Below are 11123 nucleotides of genomic sequence, written 5' to 3'. Positions count from 1 at the left end.
TGTTAGCCGCAGCAGACGGTGGAGTCCATCCTCGCCGTCATTAATGTCGGGTGAGCAGATGTCGGATGAGTGTCAGGGATCAGGTGGCGTCGTCAATCGCGTCCCGCCGCGCCGTTTACTCACTTTACTGTCGTTCACCCGTTTCCATGGTTACCCATCAAACTGAGGCTGTTTGGGGGGTTTATGTCCAGTTTTTTCAGCCCCGTCAGGAACCTGGTTCTATTCTGGTCCAGCAGAACGGGGGATGTGGAGTGGGGGGTGGGGGGGCACCAGAGCAGAACGGCGTGTCAGGAGGGGGCGGGGCTTGTCTGTTTCCCTTGATGGTCTTCGGGGTGATGCTCATTAAAGGAGGATCACCTGCTCAGGAACCGTCTACAGATCGACCCGCCTCACTGGACAGAGACACGGGGGGGCGGTCAGACGGGGGGGGGGGGACTAAAGTTTAAAGACAAAGACTTTCTGAAGTCGTGGTGGAGAACTGATGATGATGATGGTGATGATGATGATGATGATGATGATGGTGATGATGGCGATGATGATGGTGATGATGATGATGATGATGGTGATGATGATGATGATGATGATGGTGATGATGGTGATGATGGTGACGGTGATGATGGTGATGATGATGGTGATGATGAAGATGATGATGGTGATGATGATGGTAATGATGGTGGTGATGATGATGGTGATGATGATGATGATGATGGTGATGATGATGATGATGATGGTGATGATGATGGCGATGATGATGGTGATGATGATGATGATGATGGTGATGATGATGATGATGATGATGGTGATGATGGTGATGATGGTGACGGTGATGATGGTGATGATGATGGTGATGATGATGATGGTGATGATGATGATGGTGATGATGGTGATGATGATGGTGATGATGATGATGATGTCATTGGTGCGTTCAGTTGACATGTTCCATCAATCATAAGCCCCGCCCCCTCTGGTCTTCACTCTGATGCCCCTCCCCGTCACACCAAAAGTGGGCGTTAACATCTGTCCACCGCACCGCTTCCATCAGGTGTGAACGCGGTGTAGATCTCCGCCCCCGGCGGGCGCCGTCTGCCTCCAGACGCCCCTGTGGTGGTGGTGGGGGGGGCTGTCAGCGGGATGAAGGCTCCTGGACGTTAATCCGTTTAACGGCTCTGAAAAGGCCAGTCAGTGGTTTACGGGTCAGATGGACGAGCTGGCCTTTGCTCCGCCCCCTCCTGCAGGCGAAACCGCCGCCGTGCCGGCGTGGACCCTCAGTCTGAGGCCCCACCCCCTTCAGGCTGATGAGGGCAGAGGGTTCAGCCTCCTCTTCGTCGACTGCAGCAGCTGTCAGCTGAGGTGAGGAAGAGGAGGGCCAGTGGTCGGGACAGGTACAGACCCGGGTCCTGGTCCAGAGGTGAACCGGATCCGATAGATCACAGACCCGAGGTAGAGATTGATTAGTTATTGATTATTTTTAATATGTTTATTGAGGTTCTGCATCAGCTGATCACACCCACTTCTTCCAGCTTCATTGGAGCCGTCCTGATGGGCGGGGCCTCCTGAAGAGATGGAGCCGGTGGGCGGAGCTTCTCTCCTGTCGCGTCTCTAACTTTGTGAAGGTCGTGACCTTTGCTTTGATTAAATGTCGAAGGATCGATCCGACGCCGCCGGTCTAAGAAACACAGATGTCTGTTTAAGGCTTGTCTGGGGGGGTCCTGCCGGGGGGGGGTCGGTCTGTTCCCGACCACAAAAAGGTTCCATCAATTCAACCAGAAGAGCTCAGCTTCTAGAACTTTTGAGGGAACTTTTCAGAGAACAACAAAGTCCAGAATAAAATTAAGCTCCGCCCACCTGGAACGTCCTCCACTGACGATACAGGACTGTTTCACCTCGTGAACCTGGACTGTTTCACTGCGTGAACCTGGACTGTTTCACCTCGTGAACCTGGACTGTTTCACCTCGTGAACCTGGACTGTTTCACCTCGTGAACCTGGACTGTTTCACCTCGTGAACCTGGACTGTTTCACTGTGTGAACCTGGACTGTTTCACTGTGTGAACCTGGACTGTTTCACTGTGTGAACCTGGACTGTTTCACCTCGTAAACCTGGACTGTTTCACTGTGTGAACCTGGACTGTTTCACTGCGTGAACCTGGACTGTTTCACCTCGTGAACCTGGACTGTTTCACTGTGTGAACCTGGACTGTTTCACTGTGTGAACCTGGACTGTTTCACTGTGTGAACCTGGACTGTTTCACTGTGTGAACCTGGACTGTTTCACTGTGTGAACCTGGACTGTTTCACTGTGTGAACCTGGACTGTTTCACTGTGTGAACCTGGACTGTTTCACCTCGTAAACCTGGACTGTTTCACTGCGTGAACCTGGACTGTTTCACCTCGTGAACCTGGACTGTTTCACTGTGTGAACCTGGACTGTTTCACTGTGTGAACCTGGACTGTTTCACTGTGTGAACCTGGACTGTTTCACTGTGTGAACCTGGACTGTTTCACTGTGTGAACCTGGACTGTTTCACTGTGTGAACCTGGACTGTTTCACCTCGTGAACCTGGACTGTTTCACTGTGTGAACCTGGACTGTTTCACCTCGTGAACCTGGACTGTTTCACTGTGTGAACCTGGACTGTTTCACTGTGTGAACCTGGACTGTTTCACTGTGTGAACCTGGACTGTTTCCCCATCAGATCCTGTCACTGGTTCTTAGATGTAAGTCATTAATGAAGTTAAACTGCAATGCATTGTGGGTAAATGTCACATGTTTCTGCTGCAGGTGATCCACATGTTCATTCTTATTTCATCAGCTGTTAACCTTCCTCCTCCTCCTCCTCCTCCAGTGAATCAGGGATGACTCTGATTGGTCGGCTGGGAATAACTCCACCTTCACACCTGTAAAGGGAGGCGGGTGGAGTGGGAGGAGCCAATTAGGTCTGTCAGAAGGTGGTGGAGACCGAAGGGTAGCTAAGCTAACACACACACACACACACACACACACACACACGTTTCATTCAATGGGCCAGCTTCTAGTTTATGAACGGAGCCGATCAATAATCATTTTGCCGACATCAGCTCCCTCGGGCCCCACCCCCCAGGTGAGTCCATGGACAAGAGTCCGGTGTCGTGTGACCTCATTGGTCAGCGATCGGAGGCGGGTTAAATGGACTTCATTGATCAGGAAGGGCTTGAAACACAAACCCATCACGCTCCCCTCGCTGCGGCGACAGCCGATCAATAACATCGATCGGTGCTGCTTTAAGGCGTTTGTTCCGCCTCAGAACTGTCAGCGGTTCTAACGGCGTTCCGGCGCCGTCGGTTCAGAGCCAATCAGAGGGAGGGTCCCAGACAAACGATCAATACACAACACACACACACTCCGGGATGAGGCGGGCCTGGGGGCGGGGCTACAGGCAGGAGGAGCAGGTGAACATGAGGTGGGTGGCGCCCCGATGAGCTGATGACACACAGGTGTGCAGAGGGTGAGGGGGCGTGGCCACAGGAGAAGAAGCACAGGTCAGTCATCTCTGCATCGCTAGCATTTTGCTAAAGAATGAAATGCATTCTGAAGCTAATTGTTGCTTAATGCTAGTACAAATGCTAAGCTAACATGACGCTAAAACCCAGTTAAACAAGTGAACACAGATCAGCTGTTTGCCCACCTGAACCCGGTTTGCCTTGGTCACACAGGATCTTTAGCATGGTTAATGCTAACGCTATGTTCAGATAATGCTAACGCTATGTTCAGATAATGCTAACGCTATGTTCAGATAATGCTAACGCTATGTTCAGATAATGCTAACGCTATGTTCGGATAATGCTAACGCTATGTTCGGATAATGCTAACGCTATGTTCAGATAATGCTAACGCTATGTTCAGATAATGCTAACGCTATGTTCAGATAATGCTAACGCTAGCCCTCATCCAGATAGATTAATAATCCTGGAGTAAATTACACTCATCATCACTTCAGATGAAGAGCAGTGCTGCTGAATGCTAACCGCTTAAACTAGCCACTCCTGACGGGTCCTGCCATCCCTTCGTACTCGCGCTCAGCAGCCGTAACCATGGCGACGGCTGTAGCATCAATCGCCGCCATGAAGACGAGCGATGACTCAGCAGTCAGCGACACTTGATGAACATGCGCGTCACGTGGTCGAGCAGCGGCGCCACGCCGTCGCCCCGCCCCCCGGAATGGTTGCGTTTCCATGACAACGACGGGACGAAGCGGCGCGTTTTGTTTGCGTGCTCGTCCATCAACGGGAGCGTCATCCTGCTTCTTTATGTGTTTCCATGGGGACGGGTCGCCCGGCAACCCGAGGGACTCGAACCGATGGCAGCTCAGTAATTAGACGGGTCCGGTTCTGGTGCTGGACGTTTATTAGAGGGTCACTGAAAACAACAACAAACAACAATAACAACAACAACAACAACAACAATAACAACAACATCAACACACCACGTCTGCTAGCACACATGCTAATTCATGCTAAAGTGGCGACACAAAGCGCTGAGTCAGAACCCGGACCCAGCGCCGTTGTTCTGGGGCTTTACTGTGAAGGAGGCTCCGCCCACTCCAGCAGGCCAGGTTCCATTACGTCTTGATTTCAGTTGGTGATGTTAGCTTAGCATAGCTCCAGTCAGTCCAAACCCGTCTGGAGGTCAGACCCGGACCGGTCCAGCGATTAGACTCCTCCCTACAACCCGATCATGAAGACATTTCAGTTACAGATGGTTAGCATTCCAGTTAGCATGCTAGCGTAGCGATCATGCCATTAGCATTTCTTTATAAACACGTTTGTCAGTTCATCTGGAGGTCGGGGGGCAGGGCGGAGGGGGCGGGGCTGTCATGCTGTCGCCGTCGGTCGCGCTCTCTGGCGCCTCCAGCTGGCGGCCTCCTCACAGCGCCACCTCCTGCCTGCTGGAGCCGCCGTTGGCTGCCGTGGCGACTGCGGTAGTGGGCGTGGTCTTCTTAATGGAGGTGAGGCGGATGTGGGAGGTGCTCTGCAGGTAGCTGGCCTGGCGCTCTGGGGCGGGGCCTCGACCGCACCGCAGCTGACTGGAGAGGACGAACAGCGTTAGCACGCCAGCCCTGGTGCGCTCCCAGGTGTGTTTGGGCGGAGGGGGCGGGGCCTACCTGTTGAAGTGCCTCCTGAAGCTCTCGCTCAGCAGGTAGAGGGCGAAGGGGTTGACGCAGGAGGATGAGAAGCTGAGCACGCGAGCGAGCAGCGTCAGCAGCATGTGGGCGAGCGACAGGTCGGCCTGCTGGTAGTGGAAGGAGCGGTACATGTAGAGCACGTGATTGGGCAGCCAGCACAGCGCGAACAGGAACACGAACACCAGCACGATCTTCGCCAGACGCTTCCTGGTCTCCATCTGCAGGGGGCGGGGCCACAAGTCAGAGGGGAGGGGTTAAGAGTTTTAAACGGCGAGGTGAGAATATCGACCACTGATGCTAACTGATGCTAACCGATGGTAACTGATGCTAATTGATGCTACATGAATGCTGATTGGAGGGCAGTTTGTCAGTGCTTTCAAAGCTGAAGAGCGAGGAGGTGGAGCTTGTTCGAGATTGTTCTGTTGTGGGCGGGGTCAATGATCCCATTTCCTGCTTCATCCTGATAATGAATGATCGATCAGCTGTGAAGGACGTGAGCGTTCATCGGTGATCCGGTTCACTTGTGACCTGCTAACTGTTAGCCATTAGCTGTTAGCCATTAGCTGTTAGTTGCTAGCTAAATATTGGAATTTTGGACTTTTATTGTGAAAACCCTACAGACTTCCTGTTCTCTTTGAAAGGGGATGTGGTCACCTGACCTGACCCCGCCCCCGTCAGCGCGCGAAGTGATTCCCCTCACCCCCCCACTGGCTGTCTGTCGCCGTGGCGACGGATGGGAGGTGTGGGTGCAAAAAGCGTCAGGCCCCAATCGATCTGGTGAAACCCCCCCGACGGACCGCGGCCAGCTCCTCCCCCGCCCGTTTAGGAAACAATCCCCCCCCCGGCGGTGGTCAGGTGACCCCTGCAGCCCCGCCCACCCACCTGTCTCTTGGTGTGGTCGCTGACCTCGCCCGGCATGTCGTGGGCGCTGCGGATCAGGGTGCGGGCGATGTGGAAGTAGTACACCGAGATGACCACCAGGGGCGCCAGGAAGTAGACCAGGAAGATCATCAGCGAGTGGATTCTGGGATGCATCGGGTCCGACAGCGGGTACGGCACGCAGTTGGCGAAGGTGGCGTTGGCGTCGTCGCCGTGACCCTGAAGGACCGGCGAGGAAGACGAGAGAGGAGTGAGGAGGAGGAGACAGCGACGCATCGATAACATCATCAGCAGCCCGTCTGTCGGCCGAGACTGAGACGGTGAAGGGGGAGGGTCGTTAGGCCCCGCCCATCAAAGAGGCACCGGCTCTAAACGATCAACCAATCGGATGACTCATCCAATCAGCGTCTGTTCAGGAACAGGCGTCAAGAAAGAAAGGTTTGAGCGCCCTCCTGACAGGAGGCGTGGCCTCTGTGGGGAGGAGGAGCCACCGTCATCATCTAGGCCGTCCAATAGAATAAAGAGATGGAGCGATTGGAGGAGGAGGAGGAGGAGCAGAGTCCAAGAGGGCGGAGCTTCACACACAGTTACACACAGGTGAGAAGGAGCTACAGCTGTTGGCCCCTCCCATCATCAGCGCATCACAACATCTGTTTCCATGGTAACGACAAAACCAACAGCTTAAGTGGTTTTCATTGTAATAGCTAATGTAGCAATGAAGTATTGTCATGTTGTAGTTTTATTTATTGTAGTATTGCAATATTTGGGGTGGTATTGTGTGTATATTCATTTTGTTGCAGTATTATCGTTTTTGAGTATTTACTATAGTGATACAGTATTGTTGTATTACAGTATTTGTTGTAGCATCATAGTATTTATCGCAGTAGTTCTTGTAGTATTGTATAATCTTTTTTAGTACTGTAATATTTCTTTTAGTATTTCCTGTAGTATTGTAGTATTTCTTGTAGTATTTGCTGTAGTACCGCAGTATTTCCTGTAGTACTTTAGTGCTTATTGCAGTGCTTCCTGCAGTACGTACTGTAGTATTTCCTGGTGTACTTCCTGTGCTATTTCCTGTAGTACTTACTGTAGTATTTCCTGGTGTACTTCCTTTGCTATTTCTTGCAGTACTTCCTGTAGTACTTCATGTAGTACTTCCTGTAGTATTTCCTTTAGTATTTCCTGCATTACTGTAGTATTTCTTGTAGTATTGTACTACTTCCTGCAGTACTTCCTGCAGTACTTCCTATAGTACTGTAGTACTTCCTGTAGTACTTCCTGTAGTACTTCCTGTAGTACTTTCTGTAGTATTTCCTGTAGTATTGTAGGACTTCCTGTAGTACTTCCTGTAGTACTTCTTGTAGTACTTCCTTTAGTACATCCTGCAGTACTTCCTGTAGTACTTCCTGCAGTACTTCCTGTAGTACTTCCTGTAGTACTTCCTGTAGTACTTCCTATAGTACTTCTTTTAGTACTTTCTGCAGTACTTCCTGCAGTACTTCCTGGTCCTACCTGCATGGACACCACCTGTGAGAACACGGCCTCGGGGACGGCCAGCAGGACGGACAGCAGCCAGATGGACGCCGCCTTCACACACGTCCACAAGACGGCGCTGCTGCTCTGGATGTCCATCGGGTTCACGATCGCCTTGTACCTGAGGACCAATCAGTGGGCAGGACGGGGGTCAACATCCAATCAGAGGACAGTCACCACATTAGCATTGTTTTGTCGGCGTTAACACCGTTTGGACGGAACGACGACACAGAGTCACGCTGAGGTCACAGCAGCCAATCACACGCCACTAGAGGTCACAGCAGCCAATCACACGCCACTAGAGGTCACAGCAGCCAATCACACGCTTGGCGACCTCGGCGGGGGCCACAGGTAACCCGACTGAAACACGGGATGAGCCGCTGTGATCTGAGCTACAAGCTAACGGCGCTAATCCTCCAGCTGGCAGCAACGTGATTGAAGGCGTCTCTGACGTCCAATCAGGGGCCGGCGCTCTGCCCCCGTCCATCAAATCCCTTTTAGTCGTGCTGACATCTGGACGAGCGACGAGCCAGCTGAGCAGAAAGGTCACATGATCACCACAGCGGCGGCACATAGGGGCCCCCGAGAGCTCAAGCGACGGGCGGCGGCGGGAGAACAGACAGAAACTGTTTCCTGTTAGCGGAGCGGCGGGTGGGCGGGACAAATGGCCACGCCCACTCCTAAAGGCTGACCAATGGGCAATGATTCAGAGAAAATGTTAGTTTTGTGCATCATCCATTAATCCATCATCCATCCATCATCCATCTGCCATCCATCCATCATCCATCCATCAATCATCCATCATCCATCATCCGTTCATCATCCATCCATCATCCATCATCCGTTCATCATCCATCCATCATCCATCCACCATCCGTCCAGTAGGTTTGATGATGATGATCCCGCCTCTTTCTGCTCCTTCCTGTCTCTATGTGACTCCCCCCCCCTCTGAACCAATCAGCTGTGGTCCTGGTGTGACTCCTCCCCCTCCCCTCTGAACCAATCAGCTGTGGTCCTGGTGTGACTCCTCCCCCTCCCCTCTGAACCAATCAGCTGTGGTCCTGGTGTGACTCCTCCCCCTCCCCTCTGAACCAATCAGCTGTGGTCCTGGTGTGACCCGCTGCTCCTCTCGGCGCCGGCGTCTCGTTGTTCCATCAGAACCTGATTAGGATCCATCAGTGAAACGACTTCCTGTCAGCGACACCAGATCCAGCACCTCAGAGCCCCGGGGGCGGGGTCACAGCCCCACAGGGGGGGGGGGTCCGGGAACGACACTTCCAGGAAGGACACCGCCGATGACATCATCGCCTGACATGAACAGACCCGGATCTGGACCTGGATCTGATCCTAAATCTAGACCTGGATCTGGACCTGGATCTGGATCTCAGAGTGACCTTCAGGAACATTTGTTTCCACCGTCCTGATGAATGAATGGAGGAGAACCTGAGGACCAGAACCTATGAATACTGAACACACACACACACACACACAGACACACACACACAGACACACACACACACACAGACACAGACACAGACACACACACACACACACACACACACACACAGACACACACACACACACACACACACACACACACACACACAGAAACTGCAAAAACCACCATTTGAGCATGGCCCCCTAAGCCCCGCCCCCCGCCCCGCCCCCTCCGTCAGATGTTTTAGACGTCGCTCTGCTTCGCAAACGGAGCGAGGAAATCAGATTTCACTCAGCGTGGCGCCCTGGGGGGGTCTGGGGGGGTCTGTCAGCTCCGCTTTGCGTCCTCAGACCCTCTGAGGTTCCGGTCTGTTCTGGGTTCTGATTGGACAGCGCCGCCCAGAGGGGCGGAGCCACGCGGCAATCTGAAGTGCGGCCGGGGGGGGGCCTCGTATTTCACAGAGAATTAAGCCGCTAATTGCTAATTAGAGGAGCGTCTGATTGGTGGGCAGCGATTAGCAGACAGGAAATAACATCCGCCACGCCGCCGGGCGTCACGCCAACGCGCCACACGCTAACCGTAACCCCCCCACCCCCCGCGCCGAGGGATGCCACCCCTCCCCCATCCAACACGAGCTGCAGCGGATTTACAGACAGGTGGTCGAACCAGAACTCATCATGGGGGGGGTTTAATAACGCCACACCTGTTCACCCGGCGCCGCTGGCGGGGCGGCCCCCTCCAGCTGGTGGCGGTTCCTGGAATGTAGGTCGGAACCGGACGTGACCCCAAAACCACAGGAAAGGAAGTGTGTGTTCTCCTGCAGGAAGTGTGTGTTCTCCTGCAGGAAGTGTGTGTTCTCCTGCAGGAAGTGTGTGTTCTCCTGCAGGAAGTGTGTGTTCTCCTGCAGGAAGTGTGTGTTCTCCTGCAGGAAGTGTGTGTTCTCCTGCAGGAAGTGTGTGTTAGCATTAGCACTCTGCTTAAGCTTAGCATTAGCACCTCTGCTGCAGTTAACACCACCTTGTCGCTGTAGCTTAGCATTAGCATGTCCGCCGCTCTAGAGCTAATGCTATCATTGGTTTCGCAGCGGTGAAACGGACCAATCACACGTCTCTGCTCTCTAATCCGGAATAACTTGAAGTGATAACATTATGCTACGCTAGGCCTCGCTATAGGCTCCGCCCACTGGAGGGCGGCGAGGAGCCCGATGGAGCGGTGATGAAGAGGAGGTGGTGATGATGAAGCCGACATCAGAGCAGCGGCGTGGAGACGCAGCTTCCTGTTTGTGAACTCGTGAACCTCTGCGTTCTGGCCGCACCGCCCCCTGGTGGCTGCTGGCGGAACTTCAACTTAAACTCTAAACTCACGTGAAGACCGAGGTCCCGCCCCCCAGTGACGTAACACACGAGTTCACGTCTGTCGACTGTTTTGTTCTGATTTCTCACCCGGAGCAGAACTATTGATCCGCATCAGGAGGAACGGATCAATAGTTCTGATCCGGATCGGAAGGAGTTCAAGAATCCAGATTCAACTCTGATGTCAGTCACGTGGTGCTTCATCAGCGGAGTCTTCCTCAGAAAACCACGTGATGAAAACGTTGTTTAAACCTTCATAAAGTGTGAAAGAATCACTTTTTGTGTTCCCACCTGTGGAACACGTGACCCCCCCCCCACACACACACACACCTACCTGTCCGCGCTCAGCGCCGTGAGGGTGAACACCGACACGCCCACCGACGTGAGCTGGATGACGGCGATCAGTTTGCACGCCGCCTCCCCGAACACCCACTCCTCCGAGAAGAACCGGAAGGCGTCCACCGGCACACACGTGACCAGCAGCAGCAGGTCCCCCCCCGCGAGGCTGGAGATGAAGATGTTGGGGACGCTCCTCATGGCGCTGCTGCTGATGAAGATGCGCAGCAGCGTGACGTTCCCCAGCAGCCCCACGCAGATCACCAGCACGTACACGGAGGTCATGACGCAGCGCAGCACCAGGTGCACCGTGTCCCCCCCGTCCGGGGACCCCCACCGGAGCGGCTCCTCCGTGGAGTTCGGGTTCACAGCCTCGGACCCCGGGGGGAGGAACGACAGCAAGTCATCGTCCATCGCGGCGGGAG

At 53.6% G+C, this 11123-nt stretch overlaps 1 protein-coding gene across 1 annotated transcript in view; it reads right to left on the bottom strand.

The window, feature by feature from the left end:
- Positions 1 to 4427: 4427 nt before the first annotated feature.
- The window catches only part of nmbr (neuromedin B receptor), a 6965-nt gene continuing 269 nt past the window's right edge, over positions 4428 to 11123 (bottom strand). The window contains exons 1-5 of the mRNA XM_068342779.1: positions 10697 to 11123; positions 7552 to 7693; positions 6043 to 6258; positions 5140 to 5378; positions 4428 to 5061 (exon numbers count right to left, since the gene is read on the bottom strand). The exon at positions 10697 to 11123 is cut by the window's right edge and continues 269 nt beyond it. Of these exons, the coding sequence (XP_068198880.1) occupies positions 4902 to 5061; positions 5140 to 5378; positions 6043 to 6258; positions 7552 to 7693; positions 10697 to 11112 (1173 nt within the window). The 5' untranslated portion in view covers positions 11113 to 11123 and the 3' untranslated portion in view covers positions 4428 to 4901. The remainder of the gene's footprint in view (positions 5062 to 5139; positions 5379 to 6042; positions 6259 to 7551; positions 7694 to 10696) is intronic.

This window comes from Antennarius striatus, chromosome 19, assembly GCF_040054535.1.
Source record: "Antennarius striatus isolate MH-2024 chromosome 19, ASM4005453v1, whole genome shotgun sequence".
In the NCBI taxonomy this organism is placed as follows: Eukaryota; Metazoa; Chordata; class Actinopteri; order Lophiiformes; family Antennariidae; genus Antennarius; species Antennarius striatus.
The sequence above is the reverse complement of the archived record's forward strand: the minus strand, read 5'-3'. Positions and strand labels throughout refer to the sequence as shown.